Source organism: Pogoniulus pusillus, chromosome 3, assembly GCF_015220805.1.
Source record: "Pogoniulus pusillus isolate bPogPus1 chromosome 3, bPogPus1.pri, whole genome shotgun sequence".
Lineage (NCBI taxonomy): Eukaryota > Metazoa > Chordata > Aves > Piciformes > Lybiidae > Pogoniulus > Pogoniulus pusillus.
In genome coordinates this window covers 26,453,410-26,479,942 of record NC_087266.1, presented here as the reverse complement: position 1 = coordinate 26,479,942, position 26,533 = coordinate 26,453,410, and the positions used below count along the sequence as shown (strand labels likewise).

At 35.8% G+C, this 26,533-nt stretch overlaps 1 protein-coding gene across 5 annotated transcripts in view; it reads right to left on the bottom strand.

Annotated features, from left to right (window-relative positions):
• Positions 1–26,533, bottom strand: part of NBEA (neurobeachin) — a 527,236-nt gene that overhangs the window by 416,706 nt on the left and 83,997 nt on the right. For all 5 annotated transcript variants that reach the window (XM_064173040.1, XM_064173052.1, XM_064173047.1 and 2 more), the window contains exons 2-6: positions 18,625–18,856; positions 12,463–12,563; positions 12,111–12,206; positions 8,330–8,451; positions 663–789 (exon numbers count right to left, since the gene is read on the bottom strand). In XM_064173040.1, the coding sequence (XP_064029110.1) occupies positions 663–789; positions 8,330–8,451; positions 12,111–12,206; positions 12,463–12,563; positions 18,625–18,856 (678 nt within the window). The remainder of the gene's footprint in view (positions 1–662; positions 790–8,329; positions 8,452–12,110; positions 12,207–12,462; positions 12,564–18,624; positions 18,857–26,533) is intronic.

Below are 26,533 nucleotides of genomic sequence, written 5' to 3'. Positions count from 1 at the left end.
CAAATTCTAAGGCAATTAAAAAAAAAAGCTTCACCAAAAAATACATTCAAGGCTGCTATCAATGGCAAACAATTTTTGCCATATGAATAAGTCAACACTTCACCCAACTAATTGAAATATTGAGGGCAGCAGAATCATTGCTTAGGACCACTAGGCATACAGTAGAAATGAACACTAATATGATCTAGAGAAATAATCAAGATTTATGGTGAAAATGAGAAATCCCAAAACACCACTGTCACAGAAGAAAGTTCTGAAACTTATATCCCCCATCAACAGATAACAAAACCCAAACACTGCCAGCAAAATTGTTCCAGACATTGGCACCAAAGCTAACAAGCACAAAATGTTCAGAAACAGAATGACAGCTTTTTAAAAAATCCAATCACTTTACAAATACTCCAAGTTATTCTCAATCTGATTGCAATTAAGTAGTGTTGTTTGTATTTTAAGATTAAGTGTTACTTTATGAATGGCTACATTTTTCTTTAATTGATCTTGGTCTGTAACTGACATAACTTTGTATAACCATCGGAAAAGCTTCTTATCAACACGAAATTATTAGTAACTCGACAGCACTGAAGAGACTTTAGCCCTTCTTCTCAGGAGCACTTTATCACATTTTCAACATCAATCTTTATTGTAAATACCACTTTGCTTACCTTGCGTGGCTGAAAGTCATACTTTACACAGTGCTGGAAACCCTTGCCTTTCGACTTCAGTGATGTAACTATTAAGCAGTTGCCAACAAAATGAGCAGAATATCCAACACCTTTGCTAGTGCGGAAACTGGAAAGAAACACATTTTAATTAAATTGGAAAAAATGGAGCTATTATATAAAACAAAGGTCCAAATATTACTTTAAATTGCTATGACAAAGAAAATAAATTAGTACTTGGAATGGTGAGGCTAATTTCCTTTTTATTTTCTCTACTTGGAATTTCTTTTGGGAGAGATAAACAACTTCATTGTTTACTTGATTTTAGGTTACATTCTTTACAAAACTCCAAGATAGTAAATATTGTGTCTATTAGGTTTTCCCCTCTGCTTCCTAATCCATTACTGTTTAAAACAACACATCTGATTTAAGTTTTACAGTAAAATTCATCACAGGACCAATGAGAGACATCTCACAATTTTAAGGGGTTAGGAGAACAATGTGGCCAGTATGACACACAATTTGGGATTCCAGGTAATTGTTATGCACAAGAATTATTTCTTTTTCAAGACTCAGGATTTATCTAAGCAAATGACCTATGAAGTTTTAATCATTTGAGTTGTGGATTTTGATTTGTCAAGTTGATAAAGGACTAGAAATTTAACAATGTAAGTTTAGTAAGGTTTTCCAGCTTTCTTGTGGCAAATATCATAAAGACATATAATGCAGAAAGCTCAAACATTTGTCTACTTCTATTTGAAATCAAAAGCATTTTAAAGAGAAATTAATAAAAAACATTTTGCAAAGTTAGCTGCCAGAAATTTCAAACATTACACAGATTTTTTTAAAAGGTAAGTCCATATTTACAACCTTGCCAATTATTCCCTCATGAAAATTTAAGTACAAGTTAAGTACAAAGAGAAGTCAGACACCATTAATATGGAGCACACTTTTTACAGCTTTTAGTACTTTTTAAAAAACCCTCATTACTGATCAAGCCAGAAAATTAATCTAGGGCTGAAATACAAGGTCTAAATGGAGAACTCCATCCATAAATTCTGCAATAAAGCTTTGAAAGCACAAGAAAAGACACTACAATTTTTGAACATTTGTATATGCTCTTGTAGCCCATTAATTAACACTTTCTCATTTCATCAATGGAGACTTATAAAATAATGTAATATTTTTACAACAATGATGTTTTTAATGGTTTCATTGTTGTAACATTTTCATCAAACACTTTTACTAGGTTTTTCATTGTAACATTAAAAGGTTTTCAAAAGGCATGCGAAAAAATGTTAAGATTTCATCTTAAGCAGCTGCTGAAATTGTATATATTTAACCTACCCTACAACAGAAAATCCAATCATGATTTTAATATACAGAAGAATTGCAAAGTTATAGACCTAACTCCATCTTCAGAAACTTAGTTAAATCTGTATATGTATATTAGTGCACAAGAGAAGCAGAATTTTCCTCCTTACTGTCAAAAATATAACTGATAAAGCACAATATTTTGAAAACAAATTAACACCTCACAAGGTGGGTGGTGTGATTAGACCTTGAGATGGCCAGAGCTTTAATCTTCCTCACCTTAAGGGAATTTTTAAAGGACATTAAAAAGAGACATTCAAATTCTAGAAAGCCACTTCTGTTATAACTAATTAGCATACTTCAATCAAATGTGAAAAGCACAGTGATCAGGCTAAACAAAACAAGAGTCAGAACATGATATACTCTCCTCCCTAATGTGTCCTTGCACAGAGGGACTTCCAGCCTTGATTTCAGCTGCAGTACACTATACTTTCTGAGCTCTGATGACCAAGGTGGGTTTTCTGGCCATGAGGCATGCCTTGATTTGGTCTTTCCCTTTACCAACTCACTAAGGTGCTACGAAACTATTTTCCCCAAATCCAAGCTGTGGTTTCCTCATTCTTTCATTTGCCTCTATATGTCATACACAATTCTCCCTTCACTCATGCTGCTGTGCTGGAAGGAAGCATTACGCCCTGGCACAGCCCTTTGTATCGGGTTCTACAGAATCTTCTTTCCAAAAAGGGCACTTCTCTAAATAAACTTTTAAAATCCTCTCTAAATAAATCTAACACATAACTTTAGAGTCAAGAGAAAAATTACATACTATCACCACTGACCTCAATTTATAACTCCATCTCTTTTGAAGACTATATTTAAGATGGACAATTTCAATGATGTGGTTTTCACAATGACCCCACAGGTAGCTATATCCCACAACAAAAGGAACAGTGAAGAGCCTCAGGGGAGAATATTACTCATATATGTAACATAACCTACATCACCCACATAAATAAATTAACCTGCAAGACCACAGTACTGAATTTTGTACAATAACATGAAGGCTAAAAACCTTAAAATACAGCTTCTACAATAAGAACAACTGAATGTGTTGTGGGCTAGTTTGAAACTTTGATTTACCTCCCCGAGGCTTTATGTCATTCAAACAATTTTTCACCAGGCTGTCGCATCTCTCACAATGCCAAATTTGTTTCTCAGTAACATATGTGAACTCTACAAGCTAAAACGGTTTTGGCTAAGAGAATTCTGTTCTGAAGGATATTAAAAAAAAACAAAACATGGATTCACTATGCTCTGACACATAGCGCAGTATGACTTCACTAGAGATGCCAAATAAAATGTTTTTTCTTTAAATTACCAACAGACAATCATTGTAAATACCAGCATTTTTTAAATGGATAAAACATTAAAACTGTGTAAAATGTATCCTACCTACTAGATTGAACAGGAGTAAACCACAAATCAAAACCAAACTAAAAAACAACCCAAACAAATGACAAAAAAGAGACTGACTCTTCAAGAAATATCTACGTGTTTAAACTGTTTCCCTCGTCTAACCACTCAAGTTAGCAGGCTGACTTAGTCACACTATGATCAAACTGGGCTGCGCCTGAAATTTTAAATTCTGAATTGTCCTTCCACATGTAACTTATCGGAGTTCAGTATACAAGAAAGCAATGAAATAATAGCTCATTTCTTACACAACTCTTCCTCATGAAATAGAATGAATGGTTTTCTAGACAGCTGACATTTCAGCTCACATTAATTACTATTTCAATGCAAGAGTAGTTAAAAAAGTGAAAACTCATATATGTTCTCTGTTTACCTCTACATTATCATATACAATTATGTTAATCTTCACATTTTATTCTTTGCCATTGGTAAAGTAGGCTAGGGATTGTCCTCTAGGATACTGCAAAGAAATTCTCTTACATTCATCTATACATGCAGTACTTGTCACATTCAAAGATGAAACACACAGAGACAAGAGCAGTACTGTCAATACCCATATGGTTTTATGAGCCTTTAAGTACCTCCTCTAGCAGCTGGTATACAATTGTGCTACATCATTCCCCTTACAGCTACGTTTTATTTCATCCAGTTTCTCAAAGTACTACTGGATGCTATTACACTTCAGTAGCACAAAAGCATTCTTCCATCCACTGATAAAACTCTTCAGCAACTACAGTTTCTTTAGCTTAAGATTTTACATGCACTTCAATATATGATCAGAGTATTATGATTGAGAAGATATTAATTCATTCTTGCCTGAAAAAAATGTTTATTTTCTACTAGCTTCAGAATTCCGTTATGTGCTTTTGCATGATTATCTCTGTTATTATTGTTGGCTCTAGAGGACTGAAAAGTTTAGATAGCTTATGTTGTGGGTTTTCTCTAATTCTTTTCCAGAGCCAAATAGACAATCTGAAAGAAAGCAATTCTTAACAAACAAAACTAAAAACAAACTAACAAACAAAAACCCCACAAAGCAAAAAAAAAAACACAACAAAAACAACAACAAAACAAACAAACAAACAAAAAGCCATCCCAAAGACACACACACAACCCTCCCACACCTACATAAGTCTCAATATCAGAATTTAATCTAATTTCAGACCTTACTTAGAAGTAATGTCATCCCATCTCTTTTTTGTAGCAGAAATTAGAGGATGGAGACTTCTCCGTTGAGTGTGCTTAAGGTTGGCATTGAATTCCTAAATTTTCATTGGCAAAGAATCTCCACCTCATTTTTAAGGAAACATTTCCAACAATCGATTAAACTGTGATTAATATTATGCTGTGTCATAATATAACTGTGACAGTTAAAGTAAACAAATGTGAAAGACTTCTAATTTTCTTCCAGGATTCTCATGCTCATTCTGTAATTGTTAAGAAAGCCAACATATTGTTCCAATACACTAGTATTAATAGACTATCATTCAGCAGCTGCCCAACATCATCCTCAGACATAATTAGGATTATTTTTTTAAGCAAAAAAAAACCCCAAACCCAAACAAATCAAATAAATTGGTTCACAGTTCTCAAAACAGCATTTAGCTAATTTCAGAATAGTAGCAGTTTTCTCTCACATCTGGCAAATGTGAAAGCATTTCTTTGCTTCCTTTCTCAATTTTTAAGCTCTATTTTTCACATTATGGTCAAGCTGATGTATTGGCTTTCTCCCAGCAGAAAGTTCTCTGGATTTACAGCAGGGATTTACAAATTGAATATCATCCTCGATCAGACTGATAGCCTTCTACAGTGACACGTCTGGATTGGAGGATGGAGAGGAAAGCTGTGGATATTTACCCTGACTTTCTAGCGTGACCTTTCAATACTGTAAAAATGTCAGTGACAAACTAATGAAGAATGAGCTACATAAGTGGACAGTGAGGTTGTCTGAAAACTAACTGAACTGCTGTACTAAAAGCATTGTCTTCAGTGGTATGAGTTCACCTGGAGGTCAGTAGCCACTGGGGTACCCCAGAGGTCAATACTGAGTCTAATCTTTTTCAGCTTCCTCCTTAATAACTTGAACAGTGAGACAGAGTGCACCTTCAGTAAGCTTACAGATGATAAGAAAAATGGAAGTGTCTGATATACCAGATAAATGTGTAGTCATTCAGAAGGACCAGAGCAGGTTGGAGAAACCAGGCCAAGACGAATCTCATGAAGAAATGAATAATCTTGTTTGAATATTTTTACTGCTTTCAATTATCAATTATGGCTGGTTTAGGTCACTACATAAAAAAGACAAGTATTTGCATTGTTCCTAATTTCCTTCTGAGGATGGTGCATTCACTTTGTCTTATGTGTATTACATGGCATGCTACAGTGTCTCAGTTTTGACACTTGATTCTTGTAAAACTGACTTCTTTCTATGGCTCATATGAAGCCCTTCCAAAATTCAATCTTGTTAGTCACAGAAGTTTAATTTCTTATTTTTGATAAATACTTCTCTTTATATATATTCCACAATAGGAGTTAATGTAAGACAGTGAGAACTGATCTATAAAGATTGGCATTGCCAACTTTGTGTGTGTAAGAGAGTATCATCCACCACAAATATGCCCAAAGCTTACTTGAAGAGTATGTGCTGCAGCAAAATACCTATGCTTACTAGAGATATTATCCTTTATTCACTACAATAAAGGAGCTGAAATTCCTTATGTTTTGGGGGTGTACTTTTTCTCCAGGTTTCAAGTTGCAACAACAAAATGCAGAGAACATTATGAAAACCAAGAGAAGCATACATCAACTATGGGGAAAGACAAACTCAAAATGATATTTAAGATGTTTTCTTACTCTGCTGGATTCTTTATTCTAATAAATAGATATCATACTAAGCTTCTTACTACAAGTAAATCAGTAGACATTTTTAAAGGAAACATGGAAATGCTATGGGGACCAATAATAAAAAGTATGTTAAAAATATATTCTTGAGAATATAACATCCAGGTGAGACCCAGATTATTTTGAAAGAAGGTTCCTTTGACAATTCAAAAGGCAGCTTTGTGGGGTTCATTGTTTGACAGGTTCCAGAAAACAAACACCTAATCAAGGAAAAATCTGTTTATTAAGTACAGATATCTGAGGACACATGGCAGTTCTTCATTCTAAGTTATATCACACCTTTGTAGCAAAATGAATATAAGCTAGAGAAAATGTCTGTATCAATGTACTTTGAAATGGAACCAGAAGTAAATTCCCATTGACATAGACAAATATCATATCACAACATCAGAACTACATCATGGAAAAAAATACATACGAAAAAATAAACAATCAAACATCTGAAGTTATTTTGACATAATGCCATTGCTGCTTCTGAATTGTATTGGAATGGGAGGGAATCATATTTATCACTCAGGTTCAAGGTCATTCTGTACTACTAAATATAACAAAAGAAGCACACATCACAGCCTGTGCAACTTCAGAGCACTTTTCCTGTCCTAAGGCAGCAACAAATTCTCAAATCAAATATACTACCTAATGCTGCCAATTCTGAAATGTAAATTCTGTCTCAGAAACAAATTATTATATTGAATTTCTCTGTGCATGCTCTATCATATAATTACTGAAAGAATAAATACAATATAGATCATACTAATAAACAAATATAACCAATAGCTTGAAAGAAATCTTCATGGTAAAATAACTATAGAACTTGGCAGAAAACAAGCACATGGAAAAACATTATCCCAGATGCTGATTTGGAGAAAATAAATACTTTTTTTCCTTCAAAACCCACCTAAATAATTTTTAATCAGATAGTTGTTCCAGAAATATATGAATTATTTTGGTTTTCCAAGTAAATGCACAGTAAGATTTTTATGTATTGACAGTATAAGTACTTTCCCGAGACCACATCTCATGGTCCTCTTCTCAGCTGACTACTAAGAACTTCTGCTCTTTGGACTAGAATGGCTACTAGGTGAGAAACATTACTTTTGGTGACTTCTCCCCTTGTGCTACTCCTGTTTTTGAGCTGATAAAACTTCATAGATCTCACTTATGTCTCTGTTCAGCAGTCTTTAAGGATAAAAGGTAAGCATATTACATAGCAAATATATAAAGGAAGAAATGCTGAAGAAGGTAACAGCATGTTCTGACTTAACAGAACATTTTCCTCATCCTTATTTTCCTCATTCCTTCAGCTAAGATATCCATAGTGAGCAGATGTATTATTAATTTCTGAAGTGAAAAAACCCTAAACATTTTTCATAACTAACAAAAAAAAAATTTAGTATTATAGCACAAATTTTAAATATCAGAGGACTTTGTTAAGGATTTAAACTACTACTTGTACTTCTATCACAACAGCAAAACTGATTAAACTAAAACTGCTCCACCTGCAACTTATGTACTATGAAATATAGATTCCATTTATGTGAACAAGTGATCAGTGGGCCTTTTATGTATTCATAGATCTACTTTCTACTACTTACATGTAATGTGAGAACAGTGTGGTCTGAGTATAGCAGATTTGTTTTGCAATATCTGTATCAAGTGGATATCTTCAACACCAAATAGGAAAATAATGACAGTACTCTTCATTTAGAGCTCTAAGAAGTCATACATTTAAAAACCTCTAAAAAACTACTACAGCAGATATTATGGTTCATCCACAAGCACATGTCTTACATCCATGGATTAAAAAATCAGAAAGCAAAAAGGACAGATGACTTTGTAAGAGTGTAAATACAGTCAATAACTATTAAAATCTGCAGATATTTGAGGAGAAAATGCATGTCAGAAATGAAAACCAGTGACAAAAATTAACCACTGTTAGGAAGCCATAACAGACTGTAACTGAATCATTACAAGTTACTTACCAATAGAGATAGGGCTTGTCCTTATCTACATTGATATTGTTTAGTGGATCCATACGAAACCAGGTGTTAAGAGTAAATCCATTTTGATAAGGCCACTTAGCAATAGGAGGCAATGCAATTGCCTAGAAGAATGAGAGAAGAAAAAGAAAGTCAAATATAAAAGAAAAATACAAAACTCATCATCTTCAAAAAGTGGTTTTGAATAAATAAATTATTTTTCTATCAATAAAATACTGTCATGTTTAAATACATAATTATTGCAAACAGGGGACATGAAACAATTTATGAATGGGGAATATTTACAAGAAAAAAAATAGAAAAATTACTTCTTCAGAAATTAAACTATAAATTTGGCTTTCAGGAAGCATTCTTATCATCAACAGACTTAAACACTACCATTCATCGCAACGGAGTACAACAGATTCATTGTTAAAACTACAATATAAAAAAAAGTTGTTCTCCGAGATTTCAGCACACTATCAGATAGGTTTTTTTTCTTATGAATACTTAGTAAGGTAAGAGATTGAAAAGTTAATCCCTATTCTCAATTAAATACATTCATAGTAAGGCGGGGCCTGGGAAGAATTTTGATTTTTCAGTATTTTATTTTAATAGACAAATTGATTAAGAAGTTTCAGACAACAAGAGAACAAGGCCCTGATATTTAATCTGACTTTGAAGTTAGGCACTTTTGAGTGAGGAAATCAGACAGGAAGAACTTCAGAGATCACCTATAAAGTGTTTTCTGTGCTGCCACCGAAAGATAAAATAGTATGAGGACTACAGGCAAAATGAAGTAATTAAAAAAATTAAGAAAACTGTTTGCAATAACTTAAGAGATTAGGGTAATAGGCACTATTGAGTCATTTTTTCTCCATCATATGGTATAGAATATTTTAAAGAAAAGTAGTTAAGGAAGAAGAATCTCTAATACTATTTCTTGAAATAAGTTGTATATGAACGCAAAGCAGAAGAAAATCATTTTATAAATAACATTAGCATATTATTTTTAAATGTATTTGTTGACATTTTTCAGTTTTAGTAAGAAACTTTAAACTCTTACAACAATTTAAAATAGTAAATATTAGCTAATGAATCCTTGCCCTGATGGTATTACACTCTTACCAAAGCTACCAGTGATACTTACTGAACACTGGCACAGGTTATCCAGAGAGATTGTGAAGTGTCCATCCCTAGCGATGCTTAACAGCCATCTGGACACAATTCTGGGCAGCCTGCTCTAGATAGCCCTACTTCTGCACAGGGGAGCTGGCTGAGATGACCTTCAGAGAATCCTTCCCACCCCAAACATTCTGTGACTGTGTGATACTTAAGAGTCATGGCTGAAAATACTTCTTCAGGAGTACTCAAGTCTTGTACTGTCCCAATTCATATTAAAAATTACAAAGAATTGTAGCAAACTCATTCATTACTTAAAATGAGAAGGGATATGAGTCTCTGACAGTAAAGTCAGAATAACCACACTAGGATTCTTTACCAATGTAGTAGTAAAGTACATAAAAATAAAGGATACAGATTGGGACTGATTTTTGTTATGTTTTATGTGCAAGGGTACTTTATATGAGGGAACTCACAGTGAAGTTTACAATTAGATAGAGAACTGTGCTCAGATTATGATAAGTATTTGAGTTGATTAAAAAAAAACAAAACAACAACACACATTCTAACTCCTCAGTATAAAACACTTAAAGGAACTCCTCTGGGATATCACTCTTGCCTCCTGAGAGGGAGTTCCCTGCCTGAAAGACTCAAAAACCTGCTTGATGACAAACAGGAACACCACCTGGGAATAGTCCTCCTAATGGAGTGCCTAATGTATTACTTAGACTAGTAGACATGTAACACAGTACTGGGAAGAGCACTTCAGCTCGGATACTGAAGTAGCTCTCACAAGCAGATCAGCACAGTAGATCAGTAGAACCTTGCCTCTTCCACACTACCATTGAAGTCTTGGGTATACATGGAAAATGCATTCAAAGAGGACTTTAAAGAGATCTAATATGATACTTAATGTTCTAAGTAAACATGCCTTTTTCTTTGATGTCATCACCATTTATCACTCCTGAAAACGCAAACTCGGTGTTAGTAAACTAGGTCATATCCTATTAGTCTCTTCTAATTAAGTCCTTCCTTGTTTGGGTTACAGAATCATAGAATGTCAGGAATTGGAAGGGATCTCTAGAGGCAGGTCACACAGGAACACATTCGGGAGAGTTTTGAAAGTCTCCATAGGAGACACAACAACTGGTCTGGGCAGCCTGTTCCAATGCTCTGTCACCCTCACCATAAAGAAGTGTCTCCTTATGTTGAGGTAGAACCTCCTGTGTTCTAGCTTGTATTCACTCTGATCCACTCCTTTCCAGATCTTCATAGTGTAATCCAACACGAGCTTACTCAAGAAGTGTAAATTTGAAGCTCACATTTCTTGATTTACAGGTCAATGATGAGTGGAATGTGAAACAAAATCACAACAAGGGAAAAAATACCTACTGTGCATTTCAATCAAGAAACTATGTCCCTGTAGTTGATGTACCTCTCTGGACAGGGAGGAGCATTTCAAATTCTTCCCCTGCAGAACTTTTTTTAAGCTCTGACACAAAATCAAATTTAAGAGAGACATTTCATCAGTGTTTACCTCTGAAGCCCAGAAATGTCAAAGCAGTATGTGTCATTACAGATTTTCGTATTCTGCAACAGCTGTCTTGATGCTGCATGTACTTTTCAGAGAGGTTAACTGTGGTTTTAATTTAGCAATAGAAAATGAAACCCTCTCTTTTTAAAACTCAGTAATTAATTCCTTACATGAACTGCCCTATGCATTTTACTGACACATCTGCAGCTGAATTATCAAAAGATCAAGGAAGTGATCTAGCCAAAAATAACCCTGGTGAAAAACAGTGATTTTTCAGCCAGCTTATTTCCCTGCTGCTATCTGCACAGCAGTAGTTGTATTCACAAAGAACAGGAGGCAGCGGTTTATGCCTGAAGAAAACTATCAGTGCTACTGAGGAAATGCACGAAGAGACAGGTATTTCAGGATTAGTCCTCCCTTAAAAGGTTCCAAATTCTACCATGAGCATATATATTCCATCCAAGAATGGAAATGAACCTCAAATCAGGATTTCCCATTTTTAAGCATTTGTACTGACTGCCTTAATAAAGATATTTATACATTTATCTACAATACTTGAATTTATTTTCAGGTTTTACTGAATGTACATGCAATGAATGGAAGACAAAGTACCTGAGAAGGTTTAGAAAGGAATACAATTTCATTGTCTTAAGTAATCTCAAAAAAGTACAGTCAAAAGAAGACCGCGTTTAAATCATTGCTATAGGGAAAAGAAACAGTCACTGGAGCTCAGACAAAAAGTAAAAGATATAACACAATTTATGACTACGCTGTCACTGTAAACTCTGATAACATTGACAAGCTCATTCCTGTACTTTCCTCAAGCCTCTGCTTTTTATAATATCAATTGCATTATTCAAGCAAAATAAGACTGTCCTTTTTCAGTTGTCACTTCTGCAATAACTTCCCCAGACAAAAATCTACTATTGGATATTCCATCCTCACAGGGGAAACTTTTTAATGCTGTAACTACCTTGCAAACCAATGGAAGACCAGGTCTATCCTACTCAAGCATGTATTTCCTCTCTTGTTTCCTTTTCAGGAACTTCCAAAATCAAATAATAGAAAATGAAAATGAGGAATAAGTTGTTTGTTCCTCAAGTTGTAGAATTTTGGTTGAAAACTTACTGCAGCACTACAGCCAGGGAAGTTGAAAAATGTATCAGGCCCATGTCTCTGTGGCATCTGGTTAAGGACTGATAACAGTTTAACTGCATGTCTTGGCTGTGGAAACAAGAAGAGTACACAAAAGTCAATATAACCATTTTTGTACTTTCTAGGCTACAATGGAAACTGGACAGTATTCGAACAACACAGCAAATTAACTCTAATGTAGTTAGCAAAAATACTTCATAAGCACATGTTCAATCAACATGAAAAAAACTTTCAAAATTCAAGTTTCTATGTCCTAGGAGACAATTTATGTTAACTTCAGTCTCTAATGGAATGACACTTAATGCTTTATCTGATCACAGCTTACCCAGATTCCATTTTCGCCTCGAAGCATGCTGAACAAAAGCTTCAACTCTTTGACAGTGATGCTGTAGCTGGCAAGAACCCCCAACATATCAACTAGAAGATCTTCAAAGGAAAATAAAGTTATTCTGAACTCTGAATTTCATCGTTTTGACAAAAAAAAAAAAAAAATCTGAAAAAGTTAGTACCTTTAAAACTAAGTGTATTCATAAATTCTAAAAAATCAAACTTAGTTGCCCTATACATTTCATGAAAGATTGTACATTCTCACTACTTTAGTTATTTTAGAAGCAAGTTTACATATGCAGTTTTAGATTTTGCATCACACTTAGAACAAAACAGCTATTAAATTTATTAAGAGTTAATTTTTCCCATTTCACAACATTCACCATACATTATGAACTTCCTGCATGCTCCTTCCTATGACATTGTTTTGGAATAAAGGTTTCTTCATTCCTCTGAAGACAGTATTTTTCAAAAATTTCTGACTCAAAAGACGCTTGATATTTTTCTTTAACCTAAGCACAGCAAATTATACTTAGAATTTGTATGGTTCCCATGGTTTTGCTGCAGTGATAATGCTTTTTTTTTTTTTTTTTTTTTTTTTACCAGAATGAAAGACAAGGGAGAAAAAAAAAAAAACAAAAAAGGGAAAAAACCCCACACCTTAAAAATCAGTGAGAAAAAATAAGAGACAACAATAAAAATAAGTGCATAAAATTTATGTAATACAGCTCTCATTAAGACATCTCAAGACCCATAAACATTTAAAGTAATATCAGGTTTAAAATTACTGCTAGTGCTTGAATCATTACTTTAAAACATGGAATTTCATTCTAATAATGTGAGCTTGTGGGATGCTGGACCTTGCCTTATACTCTATATTTTCTTGTAGAATAAAAAGTACTACTCAAAATTATTACTTCCTCTAGCAGGAGGAAAAAACAATTTGGTTATTTTTAATATATAACATAAGGAATTTGATTCAGAGATCCAGCAGTGAAGTACAGAATTCCCAACACAAAAAAAAAAGCTATGATACAATACAATAAGCTTTAATAAAGTTTTTCAATTTGCTCAACAGTCAGAAAATTCATCCCATAAAACTTATAGAAGACATAAATAAGCTCATTTCTTATTTGCGGGACTACATATTCTCTTTATTCATTAGTGAGAGGATGACTCTCAGAGGTGCTGACAGAATAGTTTTAAAAAGCATTTGTACTTTTCAAGCACATGTTGCACTGATTTTTTTTTTAATAATTTTTTCTCTGCAAGTTCCTACATATCTGCTTTTGAGTGAAACCATCAATATCTGTTTAACTTGTTCCATTATGGAACCAATCTCTGTTCCCCAGTAAGCAAAAGGCATGTTTAAAGAATGAAATGTCATTTAATTTACAAGAGACATAGTAAGCTGTTCAGTGAATGAAACTGGCAGGAAAAGCAAAAAAAGGCATTGTAACATGCAGACATTTTCACCACAAGATCTGAATATACTCCTGATGTTCAAATATAGACTTCCATCCCTTTTCTTTAAAGGAACAGTTTATTTGATCTTCCCTTTAACATCAGTGCCACATTACATTTTTTAAGGGAAAGCAAAATAAAGCTAAGAAAACTAAACCCTTTTCTCTTTTATGTTGATGAATTCTGATTCAGCTCCTCCTCTGGTTCCTACAAGCATTTTCTCTGTTCACTGTACAGTCTCCAGCCTGCAATGTGGAGCAGGGAATGATTGCACATAGTCTATGTGAGCAGAAACTGAGAACAGTAACACACTGAAAATTCAAAAAGGGAAATCAGCACAAGTGAATACCAGTCTTTGGCTGAGAATGTCATCATTCTTGTTTTGTGGTCTTAACTTGCTTTTTACATCAAGCTACTTCAAATGTTTCTTTTACAGAAAAAGTGTAGTGCAGAAGCCAAGTTGTTTGGTGAAAAGCAAAACACCAAAAAAAAAAAAAAAAAAAAAACCCAAACAAAAAAAACCAAAACAACCAAAAAACCCAGAACCCCCAACTTCTAAAATGAATGCCAAATGTGTAAACTAATACAAACACAGAAGCGATTGACAAGTTTTTAAAATTACTTATCATGTATTCATTTGTTTCATTGTTGCAGCCCTATACTACCCTATAAAACAGAAAAATTCTTACTTCTGAGTATTTTGATAGGCCACAGGCATTAGAAATACATATTTATAAACAGTGAATAAAACACTGATGGAGAGAAATAACTGTAAGCTCCCAAACAATATAACTTTGGGTAAAACAAAGACCTGAAAGACTGAAGCTCAGTAGGCCACATAAGTAAACATAAAGGAATGAACAACTGTGGAAATCAAGAACACTTAATGCTACATAAAAACATTGCTGTAAATACCTCTACAGAAGATCTGTTTCTGTTTCAATATACCGAGACTTAAAAAGATTTGTATTCTATTACATAACTTCATTCATACATATCAGAAATCTCATATGAAAGAATTCAGCTTGAACCTGGTTTATAAATTCTAATAATCCACTCATCTACAAATGGACAAAGGTCAGAAAACATACTACAACTGGGTTTTATGTTTACTTCAGTTTTTAGTGCTAAATAAAAATCACATCCTTAACTAGTATTTATACTAAGCAGCTTATAGAGGAGTTACAAATAAGCAGAAATCTTGTGGGAATGCTTAATTCACTCATTTAATATGAAAATACAAAGGTAAAAGAAGCAGGCTGTCTTTCAATTAGTCGAGTGCATATATCGAACTGAATGGTGCAGCATTAACTTTAGAAGACATAGTAAACAGCACTGGAATTGTAGATTCAGGAAAACTACCCTCATGCCTCCTTCAGCTTTTAATAGCAGACAGTGATTAGACTGTGAGCTTTAACTCTGTTGGGGAAGTAAATTAATTTCTGCACGTTGGCAATAGCGAATGTGATAATTTTGCGGTTTTTCTTATGGAACCAGTTGCAAGAGGAATGCTTCTTAAGAGCCCATTAATGACAAGAATGATCAAGAGCATTTTTGTTTAAAAACAAGAACTGTTTCAATGCTTAAGAATGCTTCACTTCCAGCAGTTTTAGAACAATTAACTACAGCATCACAACAGAACTGCTGGAAATAAGATGGGGCTCAAGGGAGACATATCCACTCTGTACAAGTTCAGGCTACTTCATCAACCATTCAGACTTATCTGAAGGTACTAAAGACACACTATCCCAGCACAGATGATCTGCTTTACTACTCATCACCTGGAAACAGAAAACTCTAAAAAGTAAACTTCTCAAGGAAGATCCTGTGCAGCTGTTAAAAAAGTGCCAATTGTGCATGCAAATATTTTAGACATCTTTTCCACTTAACCACTGATAAAATGGATGAACATCCCCAATTTTAACATTACAGATCATAAGAGTACAAAGTTAACTTCTGACAGGTGATGCTTCTGGAAAGCAAATTGGAATACAAATTGCAATTATCTCATCTGGATTGCAATTAAGAACTACAAGGTGATTAAGTTTTTATTCTTGAGCATAAAATCTGCAAGATGTCAAGAAGTGAGATATTTGAAGTGCTGAGAAGACTTATGAATCCGACAGTCTCCATCTAAACAAGCTCTTCTCACTGCAAAAGACTGAGTACACATTTATTTGCTGTTGTGTTACTTTTCTAAAATTATGGAAGAGTGGCTTCAGACAGACTGGTCCTGAAAGTGTGCTGTCAGAACATAAAAAAGAGATTATGCTTGTGTTGTCTATTTAAATCTTAACTAGGTCTAATCATGGTATCTCACAAAGGAACAAGTGAGATGACCTAAAAACAAACAAGTAACTCCTCCTGCCAAAAAATAAACCTCCAGAAACTGTACCCTTTACAGATCTTAAAAGCCAATTGCAAAGTTGACTGAGTATTAGCAACTGCTTCAGGAAGAAGTGGTACTAACTTCCTAGGAGTAACCTCTAACACAGCTCTTCAAAACATCCTCCCCAAATGTTAAAAATCGTTTTGTCACAAAATTCATTCTCTTTATTCTCTGGGTTTAGAAAGTTCATAGAAGGAATGAGGCAGAGCAATTCTAGTCATCTGGTGTCAATTACAGCCTCAGCATCTGCATAGCAGATTAGGGAACACAGATACTGCCTTAGCTGTCACTGCTACTGTCATCAAGTGCCTACCATTGAATTTGTTATTATGTGACCATATTCATCATTTCTGACTTATTACCAACACTGTTGCTACTTATAAAAGAGTGGTGAGGTGACTGCAGAAATCAAGATATATAAGTGACATATTTGGTTGCTTCCACACCTATCAGAAAAATTCTCAAAAAATCCAAGTTCTTATCTAGAGTTATCAGAGAAGGACCCTGCAAAGTGTAATTTTGACCATTTAGACAATTTCACATGCACTGCAGAACTCAAATGTCATCAGAATTACAATTTGCAGTTTTGAGTTTGAATTAAGTATGTGCTCTCTTCATCCATGTTAAGTATAATAAAAGGTCAGTTTATTGATGTTTTTTTCTGCGGGTCTCTTTCTGAATTGTTTGTAACCACCCTCAGGAAAAGACTAATGGGGTAGATGCTTCATTATTTTTTCTTTATTAATGTACTGCCCTTGGCTCATATTAATTGTTGAAAATTTAGTGTGACCTTTATATTACCAAATGTTCCTGCATGCCAGATCCAATACTCTGACTTCTGCTCTCTATGCTAGTATGCTTCCAGCACAGAATCTTCTTATTTAAAATGTTTATCTTTTAAAAAATCCTTTATAATGAGTATATCACTACAGCTATACATGTCACCTACGGAAATACTATTTGGGTGAGCTTATAATGGGACAAATTTTATTGGTATCATTGCTGATGTAAGCACATTATTTCCATGAATGAAACTCTGAAAAAAAATCAAGATAAAATGTTTTGTTGTTTTTTTTTTCATCAACTAATGTCCTATACTTAACAGGAAATAAAACAGTATCTTCATGATTATACTATTTTGACATACTCATCAGTCCTGAAAAACAAAACATACCTGGTGAAAACCACCACGTTGTGAATCTATCAATCTGATACACTTCAGTCTGAAACTCACAGTAAAAAATGTAGAATGATACCTCCGGCCTTAAAATTTACAAGCACAATTCTAATCAACAAAGTTGATTAAAAGATTTGCTTTGAAATAAAGAATGTAACACACTTTTTTCAAACACATAATATTACAGACCACTTTATACTGAAAAAAAGCCAAGGTCATGTTTCTGTTTCATGCTCCTTGTTTCTGGCCAGAAATCAGATAATCAATGAAAATCTTATTATTATGGAAAATAGCCTCTTCAAGCTCTCAAATATGCCTCACAGTTTACAGTATCCTACTATCAAACTACATAAAAATTAAAACTTTCATACTTAGTTGAAACAAAGTAGTTGACTTCTGTTCCTCCCCAAGACAAATAAGGAGTAGATAAATAATTATGCAAGGTAGTTCTCAGCTACCATATTTAAACACGACAACCAAATCTGCTTCTCTGACCCAGTAATTCAGAATTACAACCCATACTGTACTAATTAGAGGACACAATATGGACTAACATAAACTTCTTCAGAAGGACTCTGAAAACCTTTGCTGTGCAATAACTTCATTGCTTATTTTCAGAAGGCTATTTTTTTTAATGCTGTGAAAAGTTATATAAAATTACTCCAAAAATACCAGAGATATTATAGCAAGCACAGCTATATATTGTATAATAATTTCTGAATGTCCAGTGCTTAAAATATTAATAATCTCTGATATGATGTCAAATATAGGTTATGCTTAAAATGGATCATAGTAAGAATGATTCAAAATGATCACTGCATTTAAAAACTGTTACACTGACAATTAAGAAGCTTAACTTGTACTGTTCATAATCATATTCAAAATAGCTTTTTTTATCACAAAGATAAATTATCAGTCAGTTACTTTAAGCGATGTATCTACAATGCATCTTTTAAGCTAAGAATACATTTTTGTCTTTTTTTTTTAATTGATTAAAAAATACTTCTGACTCAATAGCAGCAGTAGCCAAAGTATCACTTTAAGTACAAAAATCCCAAATCCTTCCATAATCACAACAAGTTGACACTTCTAGAATGCAAATAATGATTTTATCAGTTGGCAATTTATACCTGCAATCATGTCGTCCACAGTACTCATCTTCAGCAGTACCTGTTCAATTAAGCCAACTTCTGTGCTAGTCTGTAAATTACGGACACTTTTGCGGAGAATTGCTGTGAACATACTCCAAATCTCTGCTTGGCACGTTACATCACAGTGCTCCAGAAGCTCTGACATACATGTAATGCTCTCTGCGTCCTGGATTATAAAGTTCATCTCTAGATCAAATTCACCACCAACCAGCTACAAGAGAAAACAAGAACAGCATTACAGTGTGAAATGCATAGTTTAGTGTCTTTCATACCTTCAGAGCACCCAACACTGAATATTCTCTGCATGATGAGAGGAGTTATCTTGATAAATCCACAGCTGTGACAAGCAAGACAGCAAAGTAATAATCGTGCTATGCAAAACGTAACTTGCACAAAATATACATTAATGTCACAAAATACTACCTTATATTTTGTCATAGCACTGAAAAAAACACTTGCATGTAATAAAATTAAGAGGTATTTGAAATATTCCTTATTATAAAGTAGTTGAAAGTAGCCTCAACAAGAACGATGCAGTGCAAAAGCTGCAGAACCTGAAAAGCTCAAAAGCTATTGAGGCTTTCCAACAGTTCTCTGAAAAGAAATTTGCCTATTTGGAAATACAGAGACACCGAAAATCTCTACATTCTCTCCTGATACAAGCTAACAGATGCCCTTAGTTATGTTTGCAAGACTTTATTGTCCTTTCCATTGTACCACCCAAAGAATCGCGCAATCATGCTCAGAAAAATAAAAAAATCAGTGATCTGCTCTGGATCAAAGCAGACATGGGAAACTTGCTTAATTATACCACCTATCATTCATTCCACAGAAAAAGAAACCTAATGCCGGTGAAGGAAGACACAGCACTGGGAGAGGAACCAGAACTCTGATTAAAAGTGATGTAGCAGCTGTACTGATGACATTACAACTCCATTCTACCCAAACACTTGCAAATGGCTGTCCAAAGTGCTGAGCTCCAGCACAACTACCAGGCATGATACAGTCAAGATAGGCATATCCTATAGAAGAGAATTCACTTGATTGACTTCAAAAATTCAAAGCATCTTACTGAACGCAGTATGAACCTCTGTGTGTATATATATATATACCCCCAAAAATAAACAAACCCCCTTTTAATATCAGAAACATCTTTTCTTTCAATTCTAAGGAAACAAGCCTCTTATGAACCTGCTTTATCCTAGTAACCTTGAAAAATTTGGAAAGCACCAAAGTTACATTTCAGTAACTGCAAATATATTTCCTAATTCAGAAAGGCAGAAGAGCAGAATAAATTAATCCTAAAAGAATTTAAAGGCATTCTTTCCTATTCATTTCAGGAAGTTACATAATTAAATTTACAATAGTATGTTTTAAAGATAATCAAAGAATTAATCTCTTATAAGTGTGCAATTTCAACAGTCACTTTTAATAGGAAGCTTTCATAGCCTGTTTTAAAGGAGTTGATACTGACTTCAAATTGAACTCCAAACAAGGAGCAACCTGGAATACAATGTAAACGTTCCTTTTTTGGTGGTTAAATCTATGCAAATATTCAAAGTCTTCTTCCAAACTCAGTCTGCAGGCAAAAGTAATACAACTAAGCAAGGTCTAGTTTACGCCTTAATTCATACTTCTCACCCACTTGCAAATTACTTCTTCTCTATCAATCAATTGCTAATGAGAAATTAACAATTTTCTAACATTAAGAGCTTCTACTATACTACATATATAAAAAGACTACCTCATTAGTGAAAACTAAGGATATTTAATTACATTCAAATAAAACTACTATCCTCGCTATGATTAGTATTTTAGTTTAGATCATGTGACAGGATATCATACATTACCATATTTAGTAAAAATATGTGTACCAAGGGCTGTCAAACTGTCAAAACTATAAACACATTATTTCTATGGTCATTCTTTAAATCGTGAAACAGTTTTACAGAGGAAAATACTACACTCCTAGGAAACTCAGGTGGAGTCTCTGTTTCTGAAAACAGCAGTTATCACAGTATCACAGTATCATCAGGGTTGGAAGAGACCTCATAGATCATCAAGTCCAACCCTTTACCACAGAGCTCAAGGCTAGACCATGGCACCAAGTGCCACATCCAATCTTGCCTTGAACAGCTCCAGGGACGGCGACTCCACCACCTCCCCGGGCAGCCCATTCCAGTGTCCAGTGACTCTCTCAGTGAAGAACTTTCTCCTCACCTCCAGCCTAAATTTCCCCTGGCGCAGCCTGAGGCTGTGTCCTCTCATTCTGGTGCTGACCACCTGAGAGAAGAGAGCAACCTCCTCCTGGCCACAACCACCCTTCAGGTAGTTGTAGACAGCAATAAGGTCACCCCTGAGCCTCCTCTTCTCCAGGCTAAACAATCCCAGCTCCCTCAGCCTCTCCTCGTAGGGCTGTGCTCAAGGCCTCTCCCCAGCCTCGTCGCCCTTCTCTGGACACGCTCAAGCATCTCAATGTCCTTCCTAAACTGGGGGGCCCAGAACTGAACACAGTACTCCAGGTGTGGTCTAACCAGTGCAAAGTACAGGGGCAGAATGACCTCCCTGCTCCTGCTGGCCACACCATTCCTGATGCAGGCCAGGATGCCACTGGCTCACTTGGCCACCTGGGCACACTGCTGGCTCATGTTTAGGCGGGTATCAATCAGCACCCCCAGATCCCTCTCTGTCTGGCTGCTCTCCAGCCACTCCGACCCCAGCCTGTATCTCTGCATGGGGTTGTTGTGGCCAAAGTGCAGCACCCAGCACTTGGAGCTATTGAACCCCATCCCATTGGACTCTGCCCATCTGTGCAGGCGGTCAAGGTCCCTTTGCAGAGCCCTTCTGCCCTCCGACCCAGCCACATCTGCCCCCAGCTTGGTGTCATCTGCAAACTTGCTGATGACTGACTCCATGCCCTCATCCAGATCATCTATGAAGATGTTAAAGAGGATAGGGCCCAGCACCGATCCCTGAGGGACACCACTAGTGACTGGCCGCTGTTGGGAAACACGTTCCGTGGAGCGCTATGGGAAGATGACTCTTTGTTCACCAATATGGTTAGATGGTCAAAATCCACTTTATTTCCGTGATACAGGAACTTAAATGCATTCTAGCAAGAGGCGTGCTCAGCTTAAGATTGGTTACAGTCAGAGGGTCCAGAGTTACTTGTAAGGCATCAACAGGTCAGCATACCATAACAATCTGAGGGTCAGCCTCTGGGGCTGGCTAAACTCTGCCCACCTGCAGCTGCATGTGGCGGGAGGCTACCCTGTGCCTGCTATCTAAACTCCCAAGACGGATTCAAGGACATTCTCAGCACAGGTTGCTCATGTTTATAATTCTTGTGTGCTGTGCTAACAAGAATTTCTCCAACAGGCCGCCAGCTGGATGTGGCACCATTCACCACCACTCTCTGGGTCCGGCCCTCCAGCCAGTTCCTAACCCAGCACAGAGCCGTGGGCTGACAGCTTAGCCAGCAGTTTGCTGTGGGGGACAGTGTCGAAGGCCTTGCTGAAGTCCAGATAGACCACATCCACAGGCCTCCCCACATCCACCAAGCAGGTCACCTGATCATAGAAGGAGATCAGGTTGGAGAGGCAGGATCTGCCCTTCCTAAATCCATGCTGGCTGGACCTGAGCCCTTGGCCATCCCTCAGGTGCACTCTTATCACCCCATGATAACCTGCTCCATCAGTTTCCCTGGCACTGAGGTCAGGCTGACAGGTCTGTAGTTCCCAGGTTCCTCCATCCGACCCTTCTTGTGGATGGGGACCACATTGGCCATTTTCCAGTCTCCTGGGACTTCTCTGGTGAGCCAGGACTGCTGGAAAATGATGGAGAGCAGCTTGGCCAGCTCAGCTGCCAGCTCTCTCAGCACCCTGGGATGGATCCCATCTGGTCCCATGGACTTGTGGGTGTCCAGGTGGCTCAGCAGGTCCTGAACTAATTCCTCATGAATTTCCAGGGGAACACACCGCTCCCTGACCCCATCCCCCAGTTCAAGAGGCCACTTGCCTCCTCCTTCCTCCTTACTGTTGAAAACTGAGGCGAAGGCGGCATTCAGGACCTCAGCTGTGCACATATTGCCAGCAATCTGGATTGGTTATGTTTTTTCAGTATTTCACCTGGGTGAGCCTCTCTCTGAGGTTACATTATTTTTAGCACAATCACACACAGACCTAAACCAGGTACTCATAGAAAATATTCAGTTAAAGTCTCTTAGATGCTTATCTAAAGACAAAATGAAGCACCTGCTGTGTATTATCTACATTCTATTTCTTTCCAGGCAGGCAATCTAGAAATGGTATTTGTGAGGTCTCAACCTTTGGATACATTCAAAAGCCATCTGCACATACATATGGAGAACTGAGTCTTAGCTGACCCTGTGCAGGAGGGTTGGGTCAGAAAGCCTCCAAAGTTCTGTTCCAATCCCAGGAATTCTATGATGGTATATGAACTAAAAAAATTCAGATACCTAACTTAGGTGACATGGATTTCACCATTTGTTTTTGATAACAGAAGGACCTGAAAATAAGGAAAGAACCTAGTACAACCTCAGTTGGAATGTAGAGATTCATTGGAGACTGATCACCCTTTCCTCAAACATTATTCATTGTAAAATTCATACTACTGTAAATTAATAAACTAACATAGAATAGTTAGACTAAAATAATTCACAGCAGACTAAACTATTTCCATAACTGTATAAGGAACTAATTAACAATGATGGCAAAAAAATAAGAATGTAGAGTGCATTACTTTTTTAGAAGTCATCATCTTAAAATACAGCATAAAATAAAAACAGGAGTCATGAAAAAAAAGAAAAACCTGAACAAAAACATAATTGAGTATGCAGAAATAAATTACTTTGGTTAAATTGTACTCAAGAAGTAATACAAAGGAATCACCTCTGGTTTAAAATGTGAAAAATAAAATACAATGCAGCCAAGAAAAGAAGAACATTCATTACAGAAAATACAGCATTCTCTAAGAAGACTCTGCATCTGTGTTTTCCAAGGAAAAGACAGTAGATAAAAAGGAATAACCAGTCAATCTTCACAACAGAGAGAGGTTATCAATGGAGAACCACTAGGATAATGAGCTGGCAGCAAGTGGGGATACTAATGAAACAACTGAGGTTTGCTGAAGAGCCAAAAATCGTTAAATGCAGTTAAAAAACACCAACTATTGAGAGCTGTAAAGATTTTTCTGATATTAAGTAACTGGGCCACAACAAATATGAGTTCAAAGTCAGTAAATGGAAAAGTAATATCACATTATTATAGCTTTATCCATATGTGCAAAATCACAGGCTCTCAAATCTGCTTTACTGGCCAGAAAAGAGACTACTTTAAATACCTACGCCACATTAAAAATTGTCAGTAGGCAACTATAAAAATTAACAACTAATTTTCAGCTTCCTAACTTGGGCACGATTCTAGATGTGAGACTACACACCAAAAAGAAAAAAATAAATTATACTGCCATAAAGTAACTTACTTTTAATAACATATGGAAAACCTACACGGTAAGACAAATTTCAGCTAGACACAATATGAAAACTTCCAGGAGCCATAATACAACATCATAAATCAGTCCTTCTTCCACACCACACATCTTAAGTACAATCTTTTGTCTGATGTCAAATACTCAGTCTGACTTTGCATCCTTCAAGCAAACATTTAATATTCAGTGAAGACCATGCTTTCACTATGATTAAGTATCCTGAATTATTGCTTGTACTTTGCCAAGCTCATCTATCACTTTTTAAACTATTCTGCATTCTTCACAGCACAGCTGTACAAAATGAAACAGCAAACTAGTGTTCAGGTTATGATTCCAAGTCAGATGAATATAGCCTACAAACATAACTCCTATGAAGATGTACTGAATTGGCAGTTATAAACACATCAGGCTATTTTCCCTATACTGAAGTTGTTTACAGTGACAGGTTGACAGTCTTTGTAAACTGTTCCAAGAATCTATCTTAACTTACACCACTATCCTACAAGCAGCTGCACCTCTCAGAATATCCACCCATGTGGCCATTCCTCAGTAAGTCATCACCACTCATTATGTTATACAACATTCCTGCTCTGGATCACAGTTTTACAAATTACTACTCTGTACAATTCAAATTTACTTTTATTTGTAAATACCTTTTGGGTAAGCAAAGGCTTTTTGCTTGTTTCAATTTTATCCATCATAAAGTGAAATGTGATTACACTTACCTACAACAAAACCAAAGTTCATTATTGTAACCTTCCCCCCACACCCCTACCTACATTACAAGACATGCATTTTGTCTTGATCAAAGAAAGTATAGTAGAACTATGTAAACCAAAGTCTTCACTTCAATTGCTAAATTTGCTGTTCACTGCTGTCAGAGGCACTTCTAACAACCCTCAAATTTGATTCCTATCTGCCTCTTAAAGGAAATTAAGAACACGAATTCCAAAATACTAGACAGTGCCACTGTAAATGGGAATTGATCACAATGGTACAATTACTACAACACTAAACCACATCCAGGTCCTATCTGCACCAAGGCACTCCTTCCATCCCTCTCCTCATTAGCTACTGTCACATTTGCTAAATCTCTTCTGAGACCAAGAATAAATGACAGCATATCACAGTCAACATGACAACTTTTCTCATCTATTTTGGATGAGTTTGTGAGAACCACTTTAGATTAAAAGACAAACAAACAAACCCTAAACAAACAAATGAAAACCCAAACAAAACCAAAGAGAAATGACAAAAACTCCCCAAAAAACAACTATAATAAGTGATCTTGCCTTCTAAGTATGTGAGGTAAGCAGTTTAGAAGCAAAATTATTCATTTACTTTCCCTTCCTGTTCTTCATGTATCTTTCTATGCACTGCAAAACAGCTGACTTGGCATTTAGCACAGATTTCCACAGGGAAAAGCTGGATATAACCAGCTCAACCTAAATATATTGCTATGATTAGAGAGGAAAAAAAAAAAAAAAAAAAGCAAACAGGTAACAACTATGTAAAGTAGATCTTTTCCATAACTGGTATATGGTCCTCTCTTTTTATTTTTTTCTTTTTTTTTTTTTTTTAAGGGGTGGGGGAGGAGGCAGTGATAAAATGCTTAATTGTTGAATGGAGATCTGCAGAGATATGAATTACTGGTATGTCTATCTGTGGTAATTTTCAAAATTTTTTTTACCATCACTGGAAAGTAAAAGGTGCTTCTGGGAAATGATTCATCCCACTGGTTTTAGATCCAACATCAGGATGAAATAAATCTCTTCTAGGAAATGTAGTACCTTTCACTGACTACAAAAGGACAACTAGTTCAGACAGACACATCTAAAGCTCTGTCAGATTAATCTTACCCAGTGTGTTCACAGTATGTTTTATAATCAAATGACAGCACTAAAGATTGATTCTCACGTGAATCACTACAATAGCACATAATTCTCCAGCTTACTGTAAGCTTTTTAAAAGAGTCTTCATTCATTTCAGCTTCAAAAACATTTTAATCCTGAAAAATGTATAGTATGCACACTGCAGTATGCCAATGCAGGGCTGCTACCTGATAAATTTATTGAAATGTTTGAAGTGTTCAGAGAAAAGAAAAGAATTTACATGTCCTTTATGCCTGCAGAGGAAATATGAAGTATCATGTTCAGCTTCACTTTTGCTACTTTGAAGCATGAGTTTGTAATATGCAAGTGAAAGATCTGCCTTTAATTTCTTGTACATTCTTTCTGGGGGGAAGAGAGCACTCTTCTAGGTTTGTGTACTGCTTCTGGATGGGATGGAGTTAACTCTCTTCATGCCAGTCCAGAAAGTGCTGTGTTTTATGTTTGTGACTAAGACAGTACTGATAATGAACCTATTGCTGAGTAGTGCA